Source organism: Orbicella faveolata, unplaced genomic scaffold (assembly GCF_042242905.1).
Source record: "Orbicella faveolata isolate gen_17 unplaced genomic scaffold, um_ofav_v1 contig_1, whole genome shotgun sequence".
NCBI lineage: Eukaryota > Metazoa > Cnidaria > Anthozoa > Scleractinia > Merulinidae > Orbicella > Orbicella faveolata.
Genome location: NW_028301536.1, coordinates 22,097,016 through 22,119,301, shown reverse-complemented (window position 1 = coordinate 22,119,301; position 22,286 = coordinate 22,097,016). Strand labels below are relative to the sequence as shown.

The following is a 22,286-nucleotide window of genomic DNA, read 5'->3' as shown; positions in this document are numbered from 1 at the left end:
TCACACAGAACCTCTGCCTGCTAACTACAGGGAAGGTGTGTGAGAACATTTTGGAAAAGAGCTGTCTAGGAGACTACTTATGTCATAAATTATTCAGGCAATCAAAATCTTGCATTACGTGTAGAGTTACAAAAGAAATCAGGAAAAAGATTCTGCAACATCTGTCATCTAATTATTCACTCTTTTATTTCTCTGTCCAGTTAGGGAACTTCAAATTTTACATGTCCTAGAATTGACCCTATTTGAAATATAAATAATTTATTTCTTACAGTCAAATTTAATTCTTCACTGGTCTAGACACCAGTTGGGTATTGCAACTTTGTGATAAAAACACTTGAGAAGAGGTATTATGTCTTTGTGTGCATACTAACAGCATACCATACCATATTGGAATCCACTTTTTTTGAAAAAAAATATATCCCCTAAAAAATATGCCTTGTGGCGTATGAAACAAAAGGCGTGATAGCTGTAAGAATTAAAACCTACACATGTACAAACTGTAAATAGTAGAAAATACTCTCCATCAATTCACCCATGTCAGCTATTTTGCAGGAGGTTTCTGGAAATTATTAATCGCATTACTTCATTAGTTCCTGCAAGAGAGAAGAGAGAGGAAGACAATTGATTCAGTGGTCACCAGAATCAGAGGGAATGGTAAGTACACTTTTTATTGGTATTAAACCCAAAAGTATGTGAGGGCATCTGGCGTAATAAAAGCTGTATTTGAACAAAACATTTGTGTCAATCAATGATCAGCTGTTTTAATATAAACTAAATTATATTTATGTTGACAGACAGTGAATTGTTGAGAGAAGGTAAGTAAGCAAAAAGTGCCATGTTATTCCCTACCTTCTAGAATCTGATGGACTCTGCAGTCTCTCATGTACTGCTGGACGGCATAATCCTTAAGGTAGCCATACCCTCCATGAAGCTGAAGAGCGTCGTTGCAAACCTAAAAACCAGGGCATTCACAAACAACACATACTCTACATCTCAATTGAAAATTGCAACATGAGTCGAAGGCTTTCTACAAAAATATGCAGATTTTCTATTATTCCTTTGTCTGGTGATTCCCATTAGAGACTTGATGCAAAAGGACAAGAACAACTATAGAGCTTTTGTATAAAGCTTGGTACCATGTTAGAATTAGATATATTATTATTTTGACTGTATGCTTTTTTAAAAAGGTTCAATTTAGTGTAAATCTTTATACACTTAGAATCGATTAGAGATGAAATACAAAATAAACTGAATAATACTGCATTTTCATGCACGATATTCAGGGAAATATATATAATTTGGTTCTTAAAGGACTATCATGAACGTAGACAGGTAAACTGACAGAACAACAGGTGTAAAGTTGGCCTGCTCTCAGTCATGTGATTGTGTTGATGACTGGTTTTGCTTTTGTTTCTTTGCTATCAATAGTAAAAACCTTTGTGGACCTCATTAGCATGATGGTTCCACAGAGGGGAAAAGCTGTTTGGAAAACTTGAAAACAACAAAAAAGAAGTGCCTCACGTACCTGGGGGGGGGGGGGGGGGGGAGATGGCACTCCTTTATGGGCTATATAGGTATGTGCCACCCCAAAGGATGTGGTTTTTGAGCTGTTTTGTCAGTGAAAATGGGTTTAGTTTTTGACTGTTTTGATCTGAAATTGGGTAGGGTTTTCAAGGAATGCAAAAAAATTCTTTTCATGGCATTCACTTCTGCTGCCGGGTTTCATTGACTCACCTTGACTTCGGCACTTAATTACACTCCCGTAGATCAGTGAGAAAATTTGTAAACAAAACATTTATTTACGATAAGTTGTGTGATGGTATGGATATTAGACGGTAGGTCTGAAAACGGGTGTGCGAAATGACATGTTTTGGTCTGAAATTGGGTCAGGATTTGGAGGGCCAGCAGCACACCCCCACCAAGAATTGTGAAGAGTACCCCCTCCCCTTGCACAAATCTCTTTCAACTTGATTACACTTAAGCTAAGATGCGTGACTTACTCAATGTTCCACTCAGTACAAAAAAAGGAGTAGAGACTATAAACAAATTTAAAGAAAACAAACCTGAAAACATTGATCAGTGGCAAACATTTTTGCCATGGAACACAGTGTGGGGGCCTCTGGGGACTTAGCATCCAAAGCACAAGCAGCTTGACGCACAATCAACCGTGATGTTACCAGAGAGGTTGCCATGTCTGCCAGTTTAAACTGGATGTGCTGTAAGATTTTGTTTAAAATGTTGTCAGTGGTTTCCATTAAAGGGGCAAGGGATCTGATTTTTATTCCATTTATAACATGTTAAAAAATAGTGTACTATGATTGGTCAGTTTGAATTCATTCAGTTATAGCTCAATAAAGTATGTTGACTATGCCACATATTAAATAATATTAAAGTTGCAGCTTTGTCATAGGCGTGAGAAAACAGTCAACATCTCAGTCCATAGTTTGTTAGCTGCAATAAAATTTATTTCACACAGCAGTATTTAAATTTTTTTTATTAAATTTTCATTGACCTACAGTTACAAAATTTGCCTATACTTCTTTACTAAGTCAACAAAAAACTCAAATAAATCAACTGAAAGAACTGAAATAACATTCATTCCAAAAGTAAGAAATTAATTTATTGTTTCCTGTACCTGGTTGTCTGCAAGGGGACTGTCAAACTGTTTCCGCACTTTAGTGTGTTCAGCTGCTTGTTCAATTGATGCTTGAGCTGCTCCAAGCGAACATGATGCTGCAGAAACATTTGATAATTGAATGGTGAGAACATTTCTAGACTCTCAAGATAATATTCCTAGGTGCATTCAGTCAGTTTATCTGGTACCAATGATTCATTTTCCTTCAACACCAAGTTCTAAAGAGCACAGGCTATTCTAATACTCACCGATATTGATACGACCACCATTGAGTCCATACATTGCTATTCTAAAACCCTATAGTTTAAAAGTGAACAATACATTTCAGTACTTACAATCAAACTTGACAAGGCACATGTGAGATTGATATGATTTTGACATCTAACACAATCAGTGAACAAGCCTTGAGGACTATCTAGTCCTTATTCATTTTACTGTGAATAGAGTGGTTTTCAATAGAATGTTGTAAAACCAAAACCAAACCAATTACTTACCAATTAGACTACTGAGCCAATTTCAAACTAAAGTACACCGAAATCAAAGTAATTGCTGATTACTTTCAACACTCAGTTGAAAACCACTATTATAGCCATTACTAACTACTTATTGACAGAGAGGGTGGTCTTAACAGGAAAATCTCAAACCGAGACCTTGCCGTATTGACCTCGCTATTGGCGGTCTATTGATTGGTCAAATTATCGCTGATAGATTACTTTCCCTATGCAACTAATAGACACATGATTCTTATTTAGAGATCACACAGTGACAACTCATTATCCTTAAGAAAACACCCTATAGTGGTACAGACTTCAATCTATTTTACATTACGGTCATGAGCTTGAGATTTCTATGAGGTGATAGCAGATGAGGCAATTAACCTGTCCTTCATATCCGACCCTGTTAGTAACAGGAACTTTACAGTCTTCAAATATCACTGCTCTTGTTGGTTGTGAATTCCATCCAACCTGAACCAAGAAAATAAATTAAATCAGTGCAACTGTAACAATAATATCTTATTTACCCATCTACTGTAACATAGCATGTTCCTTTGGGGTGACCTGGATCTGGATTAGTGATATAACGTCATTCAGATCATTGTAGATCAAAGGAACTGATGGATCCACTCTGGTCAAGGACTCATTGGTTCCATTGGTGTACCATGATATGAAAGATCTTGGATCACTGATCCTGATCCAGACCACCCCAAAGAAATGCACCCTTAGAGTCAGAGAACATCGTCTCTTCATCACCAGTTGGACACAGTTTTCCCTCGTTTTAGTTCTTTGTTTAAATTAATTCTCTGTCAATGGTCATTATCAGCAATCCTCCTTGATCACACAGGGACATTGTAGTGATAGTAATGATGATAATATGATCATGTCTTTTGCTTCCATCTCCATCTTATGCCATGTTTGGTGTTTTCTCCCAGATCAAAACGCTGTTATAGATTATAATGTTTGTTGACTTTTGTTTAACTGCCTAACAGCAATTTCCTCCTGCCTGGCAAAGTCCATCCTGGGGCATCATTGGGTATTGCTCTTTGAGGTGTTGTGAGTAAAAATATATTGTGCCCCAACCATCTTAGCTTGTGCAGTATCATTTAAGCTCCATAATTATTCTATGACCATTGGTGATCTCGTCAAGCTTCATCCATTGAAGCACTTTTCCGTTTTTTGCTCTTGTTTCATATGCCACCAAAAATTGAGTGATTTAACAGAGTGAGGAAACACAGCTTGGTTTGCAGGCAGTTATAGCAAAAAATGTATCAAGTGCAATAAATAAAATCCATAAAAATGGATTATGTGCTGATAAAAATAAAATATAGTCTATATTATAAGAACTGCTCATATTGCATACAAAATTAACAAATGGTGATGGTTATTTGCAACATACTTTTTTCTCTTTCTTGCCAAAACTCAACCCTGGTGTTCCTTTTTCAACAATAACTGTTGAAATTCCTTGAGGACCTAAAACCAAATTCAAGATAACATGGAAAAGGGTACAACTACAAAAAAGCAAAGTTGCCTTCACAGTAATTTGGAAAAAACTCAGAAGATGTTTACTAAAGGCATCTGCAGTCAAGTGTCGATCAATACCCATGACCGATATCCTCGATCAAAACTCGACTGATACTCCATCAACACTCCATCAACACCTCAGTTGACACTCACTCGACATCTCAGTCAACATTTGGTCGACAGTCACCTAATTTTTGATCAATTCATGTGAGTCGGTCGATACTCGGCCAACTGAGCAAGTGCCGACCGAGTATCAATCAGGATGTTGATAGAGTACCAATCGAGATATTGATCAAGGGTATCTATCGACACTCAACCACAGATGCCTCTAGCACACATGATCCAAAAAGTCTGCACATCATGATGCATTGCAATTGTTAGTCACTAGCAAATCTGATAGACAGGTAGCTTGTTTAGTCTTGTAACTCTAAGAAAAAGGTACTTTCGTCCAAGTTATGTACCTGGTTGTCCAGTTCTGACCATCACAATGTAAACATCAGTGTCTCCACCACCACTGATGAATGCCTGGAAACATAGTAGAGAATGAAGTCATCACCGGTAATAGTAATACCTGACAGAAACCAAATCAGCATAGATGGCAAAAAATGTTTCGGATCTACAGTGAAATCCTATTTAGTGGAAATGGGAGGTGGCCGCTTTAAAGGGGTTTGGCTGCTTAATGGGGGTTTGTCAGTAATTAGCATGAGGCTTGGTAGAAATGTCAAATTATTCAACTATTACAAACATGCTTTAAGGCAACATAAGAATCATGTGAAGACAATAATTATTATAAACAGGTGTTTTTATCAGTAGTCACTTTCCATTTCAGACTCTCTCGTTGCCTTTTCCTAAACAGCCAAACTAAATGTATTAAATTTTGGGTGGCCGTGACTGCTGAATAGGGGTGTCCTGTTAATACTATTATTAACAGTAATCTACTGACAACAGTATTAATTTTTTAACCTTTGAGCCATTCAGGATGTAGTAGTCTCCATCTCTTTTGGCAGATGTTGTTAATGATGCCGCATCACTTCCACTACCTCTCAAGGATAAAAATACACTAACTTAATCAGTACATACAAATTATGATGTAGAGTTCCACAACAATATGCCAAAAGATGTTGTGTGGCCAACAGAACTACTAGACAAAATAGTGGCACATACCAGGTTCTGTCAGGCAATAAGATCCAAATTTCTGAGAATTAAGAGGGTTTGTAAATGCTGTGAACAAATCTAAAATTTTTGAATTGATGATAATTAAAAGTGTTGGTAAACTGTACCTCCCCTCCCAGAGGGGGGAACTCCCTCATAAAAGGGACCAGGGTGCTCGTTGTACCTTTCAGGGATTAAAAAAGCATATTTGGTGCCTCTTAGGGTAGTCGGCCTCAAAAGGTCCCACAGCAGGAGCTTTCGCGGTACCTTTGAACAAGTGTCAGTATCAGTTAATGTGTTGCTTAATTGGTACCACTTAGGGGTGAAAACATTTCAAGCCACACCCACAAAACAGGATCTTGGTACCTCTTAGGGGTTCATTTCAAAATTTCCAACCAGCACCACTGTCCTTTTTATATGGGAATACCCCCGGGCCTCCCCTCCCCTCCCCTTTCCTAAATCCCTTCTCCCTCCCCTCCATCAGAAACCAGTCCAAAAGACTTTCATCAGAAACACTGCTGTTGTTACTTTGCGTTTAGTGGGTTTTGCTACGTATTAATAGTGCAACACACTGGCATTCTAATAAAAATATTTACATAAATTATTTACATTATTAAAGGGGTTTCATACACTTTTTCAGCAGGAAGCCAAATGGTTTTCACAGCCAGGCAAAACCTTTTGAATTTAACTTCTTTAACTCCTTCTTCTTGCACTATAAGAAAAACGTTTCCCTAAATGATCAAACCAGGCAGGTAGAATTGTCCTCACAGCTTCCCAGTGCCTGGTCCTTAAGAAACCACCATTATTTAATAAATGTAATTATTATACTCTAGAATAAAACAAAAACATCAAACAAAGTAAAACAGCAAAACTATCAACTTAACCTCCATCGATGCTAATGCAGGGACATATTTTTCTCTGAGTTCTTCAGAACCAAACTCATCAATCATCCAGGTAACCATACTGAGTGAAAACAGCAACATTTATAATAAATAATAATTATAATATTATAAAAATATATAATATATGACTGAAAAAAATATGATAAGCTGAGAGTAGGCAAAAAGATCATTCATTCTTCATTTGCACTTCATATTTGCTGTTTTGTACTGAGAATATTTTCAAATAGACTGTGCGGAATATATCTTTTAATTAGGTATTGCACTTACATTCATATGATTACCTATTATACTACTAACTAAAATGAATATTTTGACTAGTAAAATTTAGAGGAATTATTCTCAGCTTTAGCACTTTAACGTCTGTCTAATTCCCTTCAAATCTAATGGCACTGTTATTAAAAATTCCCAGCATGGTCTAGGATGCATAGTTTTTGGTCTATGGTGTAAGAAAGCATTCAATTTGACCAAAAGTGCCATGTAGGTGACAACCCCCTCCCCACCCCCCACCTTCCATCTCCCCTGCTTTCTCCTCTCCTAATCCCTTCTGGGTAGGGCCTCAGGTAAGAAGTACTGTCAACAAAAAAGATCATCAGCAAAGCAGATTATTTACTGCAACTAAAAGCGTCAAGTTGCAGAGAAAATTGGCAATGACTCTTTTGGCTGGTTGTAACCCTTCTTGTTTTTGCTTTGTTGTTGTTGTTTTTTTAATATTATTGTAGGGTGAAGAGATAATGGATCTCACTTATGAATGCTAAGATATGCTGTTGTACTGACACATCCAGTGGCAAGAGCTTCAAATATCACAGATGCTTCTAATCTGGAGAGTCCACTACCTCCATAGTCTTCCTTTGCATAGACAGCTAAAAGAGAAACCACTGAATTTAGTAACAACTTGATAAAAAGAGAGGGGGAAAATACCAGTCTGAGTGGATAAAGCTAACAATGAACTCTATAATTATTTATTGAATAAGAGCAACCAAAGAGTGGAACACTACACAGTGGGACAAAAATTGCACTTCCCACTTTTTTGATTGGGCGTACCAACCTGATAACATGACTAGAGATGATAAGGTAAAATGTAATGGCATTGATTAATAACAGACAGGGACAGTAGGTGTTACAAGGATGATGCACCTACAAGCATTGGTTGCTTACAGAAGGAACCAAGAATAATTAACTAGCTCAAGGCAGGTTGAGTCTCTCTCCCTTATTACTGTCACTTTTAATACCAAGCAAACTGCAGACAAAAGTTCAAATCCTAACTAAAACAGCCCAACTAACAGTATTGTGTTTTCTGCTGTTGTTGATCCTTAAAAAAAAAAGAAACAAAGAAAGAAAGAAAATGGAATGAAATCTAGCATCAATCACAATCCTCAGATAAAACCTTGTCGCAATGAATTTCCGCACTTGAGAGGTCCACTTAGATGATTGGTGGCCAGTAACTTTTTGCCAAAGATTTAACTATTATTCATGAATCGGCTATTTAACACATAGTTTTTTACCTCCAAATCCAAGGCCTGCAAGTTTCTTTAAAGCATCCACAGGAAATATTTCCTGAAATGGAAACGACAAACTTGTGAATCAGCTAATTAAGTCTTGATAAAAGAAGGCTCTTCTAAAGAATTGTATTAAATGAGTTCAATTTCTAACAAACAAATGGACTCTTAACTCTCCAAAAAGTTGGACTGTGAACAGGCTCCAACTGGAAGGGTCTGATAGACATGCTTGTCACAAACCTCTTGATCCCATTTTTGCATTTCAGGTGCAAGTTCATTTTTTGCAAAGTCTAAAGCCACTCTTTGGAATTCCCTTTGATCATCTGTGAGACCCAGTGATGCTGCAAAATACATTGTGCATAGTGAAAATTCAATAACACATACACTAGTAAGACTCTAAGCACTGAAATTAATTTTCCACTTGTTACTTTTCGCAGTACAGCTACTTAATCCTGAAAAAGAAACTTTGTAACCATAAACAGACCAACAACATACAGTGGAACCCTGCCATACTAAAACCCTGTTAGTAAGTTCAGTCGATCCCTACCACTGGATATCCTTGGGGAGAGGTGTTTATGGGAAATACATCTGACGGGGTATCTTCTTGCAGCTTCCAACTGGACATTGTGAAGGGACTTCCCAGGCAAGGGACCATACTTTATTCTCTCGATATAGAATTGCCTGAAAATCTTTTTGCCTTGCTAACAATTTAAGCTACTCGCAGGTAAACTTATTAGGCAAGATTTTTAAAAACACGTTATCTTCATAATGCTCGAATCGATCTCCGGCTCATGAATTTTTTGATGGAAATTACGACAGTAAGATCAAACCAAACCATAGCAATTGCAAGAAAACCTCATGAATACCCCTGTGTCCACTTAAGAACAAAGTTAAGCTTGACATGTGGACAGCGTGGCGGATCGATTTGTTTATTTTCATGCTAAGGACTTCAAAACTTACGGTCCACGATCGATGACATATATCTACATGCCGTATATCTTGTAAGAGCTTCCCACTTCTGAACTTTAAGTCCATGAAAATGCCGAATTCCTTTACAAAATGACGAACCAACACTTCGGCAACCAGGTAGAAATTTGTTCGCCATCTTCGCCTTAGCGACCTGGCGATCTTGCGTGTTGAGTGGGCGGGGCAAGGGGCTGGGCGCAGGGAGGGCTAACTGGGGGTTTGCCATTATTTCTCAAGCCCTCTCCTACAGCAGCGCTATCCCTCACTATGTACACCAGATGCTGCATTGGAGTCGTACAGTCACCCATCAGCTACTGTATAAATCTCTCATGAGCTCATAACATCAAACCATTTGATTGTGGAACCCTTCTGTCCACCAGGAAGTATTGTGTAATGACCCAAATGACAGCTACAGTGGAGCCTTATTTTTAACTGACCCAGTAGATTCTAATTTAAATCTTCCACAACAACATCAAGACATCATTGTTTCTTTCAAAACACCAGAAATCCAAAATACGGGTACTGTTCAGGCCAGTTGCACAGGCTGTCCACCTCTTGGCAGAACTTGTTTGAATTGAAGTTCCTATGAACATAAAACCAGAGCTACGTTGAAACCTCTAATAAGCGGATACCCTCGGGACTTTCCCAAAAGTCTGCTTAGTATCCAGGTTGTTAACAAAGCTATCCAGAGTTCAAGTTCATCAGCTGTCATTTCCAACTTTAATTTGTTTGTAATAGTGCCCTTTCAATACAGCAATGACAATATGGGTACCTTTAATCGACTATTTCAAGGATGACAGTAATTCAATGCCACATTATCAGTTCAGTCCTGTGTCCACTTAAGAGAGGAATTAGCCAAATACAATTTATTTTAGTGTCTGCAGAGGTGTCCGCTGAATAGGGGTTTGTTATAAAGGGAAATATAAGGCATTAATTTCCGGACCAGGATAAGTGTCTGCTTAATAGAGGGTGTCTGCTTAATTGAGTGTCCGCTTAAAAGAGGTTTCACTGTACTTTTCAGCAACACATGCAGTATGCAGATATTTGACAGTATTATTGCTACACAAGATAATTCACACAGCTTCAGAATTGACTTGTATGCATGGTACTCCTTTTAATAAATATTCAAACAAACAATTTTTAAAATCACATTACAAGAATGCATAACATTACTGCGAAGTAACATATACAAAAAAATTATACTGAATTCTGGTCAACAAGCCAACCTTATCACCATAGCTTATACTATGCTCTTTGTGCAATATATACACTCAAGATTTTGTTTTGCCTTCTTCACTGAATCATTGTGGCAAGACCACAAGTGTATTTGAGCACTAATATTGTTGCTTCATGTAGTTTGTTTGCCTGAAGCATGAATCATACCTTTTTATTTTACATAAAATTCAACTAACAGTAAAGTTAACTGTGTCTAGTATTTAACAGTGCACATAAGACTATCATCATGTATGTTTCTGAAAATAGAGTATGTTATTGGTGTAATGCAGCTTAGAAACCTCAATGTTTATAAATATACAACCAAGAAAATAGCTGCAAACTCTAAAATAAATATAAATTATACAAGCCAAGTCAGTAATTTAAATCCCCATTGCATAAGATTACCTATAACAACTCATTCCATGTCACGGGCACAAAAAAAGATTACTAGGTACAATGTTTAAATAGCTGTTTGATTAAATTTGATAAATATTACAAAAAGTGTTCTTATACAATGTATACCTTAATTGCAGAGTCACAAACATGTTTTGCAGTAATGAAATGACTAAACAATTTCTTGAAATGAAAATGGCCAATTTGTTTGGATAGTCCGATGAAAACACTTGACTGAGCATGGGAAAATTCAGTGTAAATTCAGTCAATTTTAAAATTTATGTTCCCAATTATCTGCATTTCATTCATGCTAGGTGAAAATTATTAAAATATTAACCTAATTCATATAAATTTACCACTTTTAAGCCAAGATTTCTGGGAAAACTGACCCAAGCCTGGCAGAATATAATATCTTCAAATCTGAATCAAACAGTTATTTGCTTATGATTGACACAGTAATTAAATATCACTATGATATCAGCATGCAAACATCAAAAATACTCATTAGCATATCTAATAAATATATTTTACAATAGTCAAAATCACAGTCCTAGTGGTGTTTTTGTGTGAAACTACAACAGTTCAGTTTTAGAACAAATATATACACACCCAAGAGAGAGTCAAATCAAAATTCAAACTAAAACAAATTTAAAAGGCAACATAACAGGTGTCAGATTTCAGGTGTAACTAATAAATATTCAAGTTTAAAACACAAAAGATTAAAACAAGTGAGTGACAGCAGGAAAGGCAGATGTTTTTATGCTCTCAAGAAAATGTGCAGAACAGCTCACATACCCTAGTGTATGAATATATTATTAACTGGAACTACAAACTGCAAAATGCACAGCAGAAATACATGAGCTTTAAACATGTTTTATACGTAAATTTCATAAATATACCTGACGAAAGAAGCTTCACACATTGGAAAATATATAGACTTATTTGCTGAGGTGCTCAATAAATTTGTATTATTATTATAATTATTGTTTTGGAGACCGCAAAGGTATCACTCATTTAGCCAAGTCAATGCAGTTCTAGGTTTAAGCAAAAGTTGACACATACATATTCCTTGAGTTCAGTAATATGAATATGATCATGAAAGCCAAAAACAAGCCAAACAATTTTCTCTACCACAAAATATCTGCTTGGTGAATTGGGCTGGCAAATAATGAGCGCACTCCATGGAGCAGATCATCTTGATTTCTCACATTTGATGTGAAAGAGCCCCTCTTCAGTGTCACCTCAAAATACACTACAATGTATATAATGTAAGGGAACATCTTTGGTCGAATTAAGAATATGAACATAATATTGAGGCTTTCACCGTATGGTATAGTGCTGCAGCTAAAACCACAACTCATCAGCATCAGTGTGCTTACGTCCAAATATACTTTGTTCCCAGTCGGACAGTTGCTGTAAAAAGCCCCGATTAGGCCGAATACATGTCCTGCGATCCCTAACAAAGTCATGAGCCACTTTGAGAGTCCACTGCCTTGATTTCATCAAGTATGAAATGACGATTGTTGAGCTGCGGCTTACACCAAGGTTGCAATGGACTAGGATGCGTCCACCTATAGACAAGGCATCACTGATGAACTGACAAGCCTTTGAGAAATAAATTTTCAAGTCACTGGAAGGATTATCATCAAGCTTTATATTGAGATACTGAATGCAATCTGTGAAAGGTGAGGCATGTTCACTGCCAATGTTAATGACATGTGTGAGCTTCAGATCTGATACTACCTTTCTATTGGTCGCTTGTTCACCTCGGCCTAAATAGAGCTGGTTTTCCAAAATGAGAGAGGGATAAACGGTGATTTCTTTATGATCATGTCGGATGGTCAGGTCCTTTGTTGTGCACATGAAGGGCCAAGCCTGTTTAAAACTGTCATAACCTGAAGCTAGAAACAGAGGATCCACTAATTCATAATTCATAAGCTCCCTCATGAGTTTAATTTCTGGTAGATCGTCATTTCTGGTGTCTGAGACAGAGTTTCCATACACTATAACGTGAGTGTATTCACTAAGACGATTTGCAATTACTTCCTCGCCGCCCAGGTACCCATAGCCAAACATGGGGTTCGTTGCTAAATCATTGTACAGAGAACCTGCACAACGCGCCAAAATAATATGGCCTCGTTCGTAATCTGCTTTAGGTCTAGCATCTACAACAAGTAGATACGATGGATCGAAGATGCTGGAGTGTATTGCTCCGTCCCAGAAGTAGTTATACAGTTCATTTGCCGAAATCAAGTTTGATGCGTCGATACTCCCGCTTGTTTGTCCTGGTAGTAGAGCGGGTGACTGCGGGACAACAGTGGAATTCGAGTCTTGAATATCTTGATTTTCTGTCGCTGGAACGGTTAAACCGTTTAATGCCAGGTTCTTGCCCTGCTTATTACTCGGCTGATCGTTCAATGTAGCCCCATTCAAGCTCCTAGCGTTGTTATTCTTGTTTGGCTCTAACTGCACCTCATGTTTCCTTCCATTTTGTTTCCCCTTAGGGCTCAACTCCCGCGGAGGTCGAGAGTTTTTGTGTGGCTTTTGTGTGTTAACTGCTGTTTGAACACTTATAGTATCTCGAGAGCTATTTCTCCTTGTTATATGTGAAATCCAAAAATTCTTGCTATCTCTTCTTTCCATCCCTTTAGCTTCTTGCCCTGTATCCTCTCCTTGCTCAAGCCTTTTGTCACTCTTTTTCCCTTTGAGATCTTTCGCACTACCATGAGGACGGCTTGAAAGTACATCTCTTTTCGCCTTTTTCTCAGACTTCTGTCTTGGACTTCGAGAAAGAGACGCTCCCATCACTGAGAACCTAAGACTACAAACGCAACTAGTTCCAAAAAGTTTGGGAAAAGAATTCAACTTGCGCAACAACAAAAGGACTCCATGTTTACTTTGTTACATACGGACCAACGTGAAAGACTGGGAACTAAAAAACCACCAGTTTGCCCTGGGGGGCCCAGGGCGGCCCAGGGCGAGAAATTTGCTTTGACTCTGTTTCAAAACGAGGCCTGAAGGACCTCGAGAGTGGGTGAATTCGAAAACATTACAAGCTCCGCAATTACTAAGTATTTCACGGTATGATGTCTACATTCATTATTTTTCCGATGGTATTAACAAAGCCCAGCATGTGCCCCGCTTTTTTACAACTACAGTACGGCATGTCGTCAAAATGCCAGCGCATGGTTGCCACATCACAGACATCACTTTTCAAAATTCCCTGTATTTCCCTGATAAAAATGAGATTTCCCTGATCAAATAAATACGAAATGTCAGATATAGTAGCGGCTTCAAGCCTCCCCTTACAACCGTCCTTTCCACTCGTTCATTAAGACTGATAAGGAAACAGGTCGTTCTTCCAGCCTTCGATGATATTAAAACAGCCGTGTTAAATTATTTCAATTTTCCCAGACTTTCATTCAGAATGTCACTTTTCCCTTACTCAAAATTAAATTCCCTGACTTTTCCCTGACCTTGAAGAATTATTTCCCTGACCATTTCCTTACCTGTGGCGACCCTGCGAGGGCTAACGCTCACCAATTTAAACCTAAAACGCGAGACAATTCAAACCTTTGAAAGAAACTACTGAACATTATTAGCAATCAAAGTTGGAAAAGGTTACCACAACCCTTCTGGCGTTTGCACGGAATGGATTTTATTCATGTCATTCCTTACACTTTCGTTCATTTCATGTCAGTTGCCGGAATTTCCGAATTGCATAATTCAAAAATTAAACTTGAAATTAATACCAACGTCAAATTTTACAAAGCAAGGAATCATGTTTCTTTCCTTTAAATAAACTGATATACATATTGACATATCATTCCCTTTTGTCAGCAAAGCGGAAATGAACTATTATAATCAAATTCTCAAGTCAAAATTTTAGTACGTGTCGTCAAATTCGCTTCATTACCATTTTCATTATTTACTCGATTTTCACGTCTTTTTGAGTTTCATAAAATTACTTAAGAGAGACGTGTATTTGAATAATTGTCTTACACTTTTTTATCCTTCACAAGCAATACTTATACTTCATTTACATTTAATACAAATAATGTTGCACTCAGCTATTGGTTTCCAAACCGAACTTGTACAAAATACACATTTATTTTTAATACAAAAAGTAAATTCTACTTATTCATATCTTCTTCTTTTTAACTCGTCCAAACTTCTTTAGTGCAAGAAGATAAATTTGGACAAATAGTTTCTTCATGACGAATAACAGTTGGCGCAGCTCCAGGATACTCTTCAGCTATTGGCGGAAACTAGCGCCATGTGCACACTGATACTCAGGGGGAAAACCACTGACCGGTCGAGTTGCAAGACAACCTTTTCTTCATCCGGGTCTAGCGTCATATCTAAAAGTCCAGAACACTTGTAATAGCTTGTACATCCCTTGACGTCGAATGCTGCTGCAGACACTTGAACTAAAAGGTTCCTCTGTTGATGAAGACAAACTGCACCGCTGACCGGATGTGTGTAAGTGTTCCGTCTGAGTGACAGTTGCTTTGTCTTGGGGCTGAACGTCATAATGACGTCAATGCCATAAGAGAATCCTGTCCATCGCCAGCAATACTGTAAATGTAGAGCAGAAGGGATATAACATGTAGTCTAAACCTCTTGGTGAACGTTAATTTTCGGCAAGTGACAAGAAGACAGGGTGTGAAATTCGGTTGTCACGGTTTTGGTCGCAATAAAGGAGGTAGCTTTATAGATAAGGAAAAAGACTACAAGGGGAAGTGTTCTTTAACTAAATATTGATCTGAAATTAAGCCCTCCTACCTTGCTTGACCTCTAAAGACTATGAATTACCCATCACCACCCTGTTACCACTTGTACATGAGCCTCAGCAACGACCAGAATCTCAAAACGTACCAGCTCCCAGCTGGTTTGACAGCTCAATTGGTTGAGCACTGTCTGAACAGTATTGCAGAGGTCATGGGTTCGAATCCTGTTCAAGTTTGATTTTTTTCAAGCTTTTTTTTTTAACAAACTCTTAAGTTGTGTATATAACTGTAATGATCATCCATGCCTTTGCGTATTTCTCCGCAGTTCAAATTTAAGATCTTTGGTATATTCAATTAAGTAAGCAAGGCATATAAAATTGAACCACCGGGCAGTGAAAACCCTTACCTCTACTGAATTTAGTTTGAACATGTCTGTAAGTGCTTTGTCAGGCACGACAACAACTCACCGATGAACTTCTTTCCAATATCCTTCCACATCTTATTGCATCTCTTCCGAATTTCTCGGCTGACGGGCCAGGGTCCCGATTTTGGGACATTGATAACATGGCAGCCCACTGTGTTTTGTACACAGGATGCAGCCAATCTGAAAATAAACAAACACTGATGAAACATTCTAGAACCTTTGGCCAAAACTCAACAGGGACATGTGAAAATGCAAGAAATCATAAATTAAACATTTCTTAACACAGAGCCTGAGAGGCGGCATTTAGACTTTGGAAGGCAGGTCTACTGTACGATTCTCTTAACCTGGCAAGATTTCAAACTTGTTTTTGAATCCCATCAGTTTTGCAAGGACATACACTCATACAAGCCATTAAAATTACATTTACTATGTAAAGAAAGAGAAAATATTTTCCGTGTTTGTAATGAGTTTTAAAGAAACAGCAGCTCGTGTTTCCACAGCATCTATCGTTCCCACAGAATTAAACTCTTGTTTCTATAACTCGACAAAAAACACGGCAATAATTTCTATTTCTTTTAGAAAACACTTTAAGAAACTGAAACGAAAAAAACTCGCATATTTTCATTATTTGAAATGTAAATTCTCTTTGTTCGCGCCGTCCTCACTTCAACAGCTAGTGCTAGTACAGCTATAATTCTTTAACATTGAGTTTCTAAATTTCACCGCTAAATTTTCCCGTGTCGTCATTGGCTACAACTGATCACGTGGTACGATCTCGCCCGGGTACTATCAGGTGATAATATGCCACCGGGTAACTATCTAGCCTGCGTAACAGGCGTTCGGGATTTGGAGAAGGACCCCTACCCCTTCCCCGTAATACGCCTGCAACGCAGGCTAGCAACTATCAGGCGACAGTGATGGCCCGCTCGGCGAAGTAGCTCATGAAACGCAGCTTTCTCCTGTAGTTTTTTTTTAGGTGAAGGCAAAAAGAATTTACGGTTCTGTCACATGGATTTCAGTTGAAGATAGCGTGAACAAGTAATTTCTAGGCTTAAAATTGTCCCGAAAACAACGGTATAACGGTACAGTATAACACCAAGCCGGCGTAAAGGTTTCAAGATCGTGGAGAAAAGCTTAATCGTTTTAACTTCCCAGCGGTTGGAAGTTTCTATGAAGAAATTCATTTTGTTTCAATTCGTTCAATTCGTTTCAATTTTTCCCGCCGCAACGGGAAAATTTAGCGTTAGACAATACAGACAGAATATCATTTATGTCTCGAGTGTATGGGCTGATAGCTGCCCTTTAAAATCTATGTTCTAAAGGACTACATACATTAAGCCTTCGAACTTTGTTCTCGGCTAATATTTGCATTTTAGAATAAAATTTCTGCGGGCGATTTCGGCAGGGCGTCGACAGGAATGTTCTATTGTTTATATACAAGTACGGCTTGTAGAATTACGCGCTTTCTTAGAAAGCGTTTTCTAAATTTTATGATTTGTTATTTTATATATCGCCATATGCCAACAAAAAGAGTAATGGATACCTTGGGGAATAATCCTGTCTGTGTCCAGAAGCTGAATCGAACGCAGGTCATTGACAACATGGTGAAGTCTTATAGATCTAAAGGCAGGTATAAACACCTTGCCCTCATCAGTCTCCAGAAAACAATTCATAGCAGAATAATCAGACGCCCTTGAACTAAAGTATGCATTGGCTTGTTCTCGTACATCTTTCCAGCTTCCTGCACAGTCAGGGTGAAGTCGTACATACACCCACATCTTCAGCAAGTTATAAACATCTACCTCAATCTGCATCACAAATAACCCTTGAGAATTTATCACTTGACTCATCAGCTCAATGCTACAAACAAAAGGGGAAATTATTATATTTTATTTTTCTCCAGTTTAAAAGATAAAATAATCTAGGGTCTCCTAGTTAAATTTGTTTCTGCGCCGTTGAAATCGAGCTTGTGAACCTGGCTAACCAGAAGCGCCGACTGCCAGAAAGAATTTTAAAGCACTTAAAGTTTTGTCAATTAATGAGGCCCAAGACTAAAAGAGGTTAATGTCCTTACGATATAGAGTGTTGCAGCGAGGCTATTGCTGATAAATATCCAATGGGCCTGACTAATTAAGTACATGTAGTTTGGACTACAGTTTGCAATCTGTTGCTGGAAATATGTTAACAATTCTTAGTCAAACGTCTGACTTTCTGGCCCCGGTTGTTTGAAAGGTGGATAACGCTATCAACCAAATAAATCACTATCCAGTGAAAAACACAGTACTGTTTGTTTTGTCAACATTTATCCACTGGATAGCAATTTATCTGGTGGATAGCATTATCCACCTTTTAAACAACTAGGGCCTGACATTGTTAAACTCCTGAATTCTTCCTACTATGACTAATAGAGTTGAATTATAAGCATTGGCAAGGATGTGGATCAAGTCCAGTGGATTGAGTTCAGTGTCCATAAGTAGTTTGTACCACAGTCTGTACTCACCTGATGTCTTTCAGGAGGGTCACAGACGTCTCAGAAGTGACTCTCCTTTCAAGCCACTCTACACACTTGGTTTGTAACTGATCCTCACAGTATTGTGTGGCTGCAGCATAGTATGTACACACTGTTGTTTTGTTTATCGTCTCCATCATTGCTTCAGTACACTGCTGACACAAACCTTCCTACAAACAAGACAGGTTGAAAAGATTTCTTGTTAAAATTTGTGTTGTTCCAGAAAATATCCATGCCTAAAAACAATGCTTTATGAATTCAAGAAGCCACACTGTTCTAAATTCTCACCAGCTGTAGCAAGTGTGCTGCAGCTAAGATAGGTACAACTGTAGCTGGTGTGACTGCCACTTCATCACAGTACAAAGAACCAAATGCTGTATTCAGTGCTGCAAAGAGATAATGACTAGACATAGTTGGTAAAGAATCTGGTTTCTCAAACTCATTAATAATTCACCAAGTTAAAACAAAGAAAATCACAACCGTGAAGGAGGTTTGGATACCCGGTCTTAATTAGCATAGATTTTGACAATTTTACTTCTCTGTTTACTCCTCAGTTTTTGTTTCGATTGAGAAGATATATTAAATGCTTGAGACAGTGTTTCATCAGCTCTCCAAACACCTTGAATTTCATCCAAAATACTCCACTGTGCACCATATTTTCAACTCTCTTCTTGGTGTTTGGATATCCCGATGAAACACTGTCTCTCGTGTTTGATATTGAAATACAAATGATCTTAAAGACTTTCCTTACCTTCAACATCAATGTTTTCATCTGGAATCTCCAAGGTTATATGCTCTTCTTTAGACTCCTTCCACGATCCATTGAACATGCTTTGAAAATACTCTGACTGCAATCAAACAATGTTAAGGTCAAACTGGAAACAACTTTTAAAGTTACATGTAATATCTTTAAAGTTACACAACTGTTTTTAAAGTAAATCTGATTCAACTTAACAGTCCACAGTTTATGGCAGATAATTAAGGAGTTTAATTGTTGGAGAGATCTATGCACATATAATCCTAACATTTTATGTATTACAGATGGCAGGTGTTTTGGTATGAATAATGACATATCCCCCTTTTTAAGATCAGGGGAGCAGGGATGGTACAGCGCAGAGAGCACTCATGTGGCTCAGGTTTGATTCTGGCATGGTAGCATACGTGGGTTCTTGAGTTTGTTATTGGTTTTCGCCTTGCTTCAAGGGTTTTTCTCTGGTTCTCCGGTTTTCCTCCCTCCACAAAAAGCAACATCTCTAAATTCCAATTCAACTAGGATAGAGGACCCACCTGAAAACCAGCTAAGGCTGATGTGGCTTCCTCTCTAATCAGAATCTACATCTGTTTTATTCTCTGACTTGTAGAAAATGTATTTCCCAACGTGCATGAAGAAAAGCGTGACTCAATGCTTCAGATCACTCGTACAACTTGAAAATTTTATTTTAAAAAAAGAATCCAACCATTTCGTTCTACAGTGCTGTATATACATGCAGTTGAACACTTATTTAGATGGTAAAATACTGGACAGGAAAATCAGCACTTATCTGACTGAGAAGAACAATAATAACTAAATTATTATGTGGCTCGTTCCATGGGTGAGCAAGATGAACCAATTCCTTTGCTGTGATTGGCTACCCGAGCGGGTTATCTTGCCCATTTGGGACTACCTGCTGTGTGCCACAAGAAAAAATTCCCCAAAATCCATATACTAAATCCTTTATTGACTAAGCTTGTTCAGTCAAGGTGGCTGGATATTGGCCGTTTTACTTGTGAGTTTATGGACTTTGACTCTGTCTCTGTCCATCACACACAAAAAGAAGAACTTGGCCAATATCCAGCCATCTTAACCTTGCGCTTGGTCAATAACCCATATTTACCAACATCTTCACTGTACCTGGCACATGTAGATTCTGTGAAGCTTCCATTCTTTTCCTAAAAAGGACCGTAAAAAAATGTATTTTAATGCATATACTCAGAATGTTCTAGGTAAGTCTACAGCCATTATCCCAACATTAAAAGACCATTATAAGCACTTGTGCAAAGGTAGTTACAATGTATAACAGTACTTAAGAGGCAATGCTAAATAGGGACATTACACCTGCAATAACAATACAAAAATATTGAACAAACATAAAAAATTATTGAAAGAATCCCCGGCTAGCAGAAGGTTTAGTTTTTACATATTTTACCATAAACAAAAAGTAGGCACTAGTTGAGAAGGAATGATGGAAATAGTCGATAGGATACACAGTCTGTTTTTTTGCGTACTCCACCAGTATCTAAGTAGAGAAATCAGGGCTCAGGTTATAATGTTAAAAGGATCAATCCTGGGCTATATTAGCCACAAAGGACATCCCTGTTCTACCACCATTCAAGTGAATAAGTCTAGCCAAGTTCTTTAAATTCAGAAACGCTGATTTTTCAGTCAGAGCACATTATTTGAACCTATGACTTCCAAACGTCCTGGCCATTTCAAGTCCTCCCTGAGCTGTTAGGCTACTTGTGAATACCAATGAACACACATGAAATAACATATTTATTTGCTAGGAGGTGGTTACTAACCAAGGGCCTCTATTGTCACATCACTTCCCTCTCCATCAAGAAAGAGTGTCTGATAAATATAATCACAGGTGCCCTTCAACCTTTTCCTAGAAAATATCAACCAAAAACAACTCACACATTCAATATTGTAAATAAGTAAAACACAGTCAGCCCATCTTAACTCCCAGAAGGTCATGGAAAACATTGAAAGTGAGGTGAAGCACCAGGCACAATACACCCACACATGGATCATGTCTATGTGTCTCTCCCACCCCCCACCCCCCCTCCCCCCACACACACACACACACATACACACCCCTCCCAGCTGTGATAACCTGTAGTCAGCTGAAAGTTTTCGTATGGTATGAAATTCAAATCTCTCACACTGGACAGGTTGGATTTTTATCCCAAGAGCTGCCCTTTGGCGACATGCCATACAAGTGTATGTACATCATAAGTGTGCAAGCGGCCATGGTGACTCTGGGAACAAGAATGGGCAGGTCTTTCAGGGAAAGATAATGGTCCACAATTTCGAGAGTTAGAGTTTTTAGTCAATTCTGCTCAAGTGCAAACAATATTTTCCGCCTTGGAAACGTTGACCCATTACAAACCAATTTCGTTCTTTGATATATTGCCATAGACAAGTAGTTTCGGTTGAGCCAGTTACATACACATTGCTGGAATTATGTGTCTCTTGTCGAAAATTATGAAGATTTTTTTGACAACAAGAAAGCTTAGATTAAGAGTGATTTACTGATAAGAAGATAATTTCAAAGGTTAAAATGATATGTGAGTTCAAGCTTAAAACATTTAAAAATTGCCTTCACGTACCTCTTTACAACATCAACGACGGCATCGTCTTCTTCAGTTTGGCTTCCTTCTTCATCCTCGCACTCAGAATGCTTCCTTTTTCCACTTACTGTTGATATCGTGGAACCCATTGTACAGAGTGCACCAAGCCTCCAAACTCTCTCACGTTTAGTAAGATCTACTAGACGACCCTGCAATGTGTACCTTCAAAATCCACTTTACACTAGCAGCCATGACTGTTTACCATCCCACAATGCCGCGCGGGACTAGGAGCTGTAATAAGCAGCTAAGGGGTATGGGTAATTTGCATATGGCGACTTCACTTCATGCAGTGAAAACTGACAAAAATTTATATTTTGTGATCACGCCAAACCCTTTCTAAGAAGGTGAGTGATAGAAATAAAGATTGAAAAGCCAGAAGAAGCGTTGATGATCATAAAATTGTTAAAGTGAACCTTTTTAGGGTGAATTTAAATGCTTAAATATATGATTAAACCA

General features: G+C 38.1%; 3 protein-coding genes across 3 annotated transcripts; all 3 read right to left on the bottom strand.

The window, feature by feature from the left end:
* Nucleotides 1-164: 164 nt before the first annotated feature.
* LOC110066430 (isobutyryl-CoA dehydrogenase, mitochondrial-like) lies at nt 165-9,410 on the bottom strand. The gene is made up of 15 exons (XM_020773659.2): nt 9,164-9,410; nt 8,444-8,544; nt 8,210-8,261; nt 7,450-7,567; nt 6,690-6,768; nt 5,818-5,848; nt 5,617-5,693; nt 5,115-5,178; nt 4,529-4,602; nt 3,514-3,600; nt 2,884-2,932; nt 2,636-2,733; nt 2,064-2,216; nt 850-952; nt 165-593 (listed from the first exon to the last, which is right to left on the bottom strand). Exons 1-15 carry the CDS (start codon nt 9,393-9,395, stop codon nt 538-540), a joined length of 1,374 nt encoding a protein of 457 aa, XP_020629318.1. The 5' UTR covers nt 9,396-9,410; the 3' UTR covers nt 165-537.
* An 848-nt stretch (nt 9,411-10,258) lies between these two features.
* On the bottom strand, nt 10,259-14,296 carry LOC110066429 (serine/threonine/tyrosine-interacting-like protein 1). Its single transcript, XM_020773658.2, has one exon. The coding sequence runs from the start codon at nt 13,580-13,582 to the stop codon at nt 12,122-12,124; it is 1,461 nt and encodes a 486-aa protein (XP_020629317.1). The 5' UTR covers nt 13,583-14,296; the 3' UTR covers nt 10,259-12,121.
* Nucleotides 14,297-14,410: 114 nt separating this feature from the next.
* LOC110066435 (germ cell-less protein-like 1) lies at nt 14,411-22,101 on the bottom strand. The gene is made up of 9 exons (XM_089295732.1): nt 21,810-22,101; nt 21,000-21,085; nt 20,332-20,369; nt 19,192-19,288; nt 18,729-18,826; nt 18,432-18,610; nt 17,475-17,791; nt 15,975-16,111; nt 14,411-15,355 (listed from the first exon to the last, which is right to left on the bottom strand). The coding sequence occupies exons 1-9, from the start codon at nt 21,917-21,919 to the stop codon at nt 15,029-15,031; spliced, it is 1,389 nt and encodes a 462-aa protein (XP_089151858.1). The 5' UTR covers nt 21,920-22,101; the 3' UTR covers nt 14,411-15,028.
* Between the last annotated feature and the right edge of the window lie 185 nt (nt 22,102-22,286).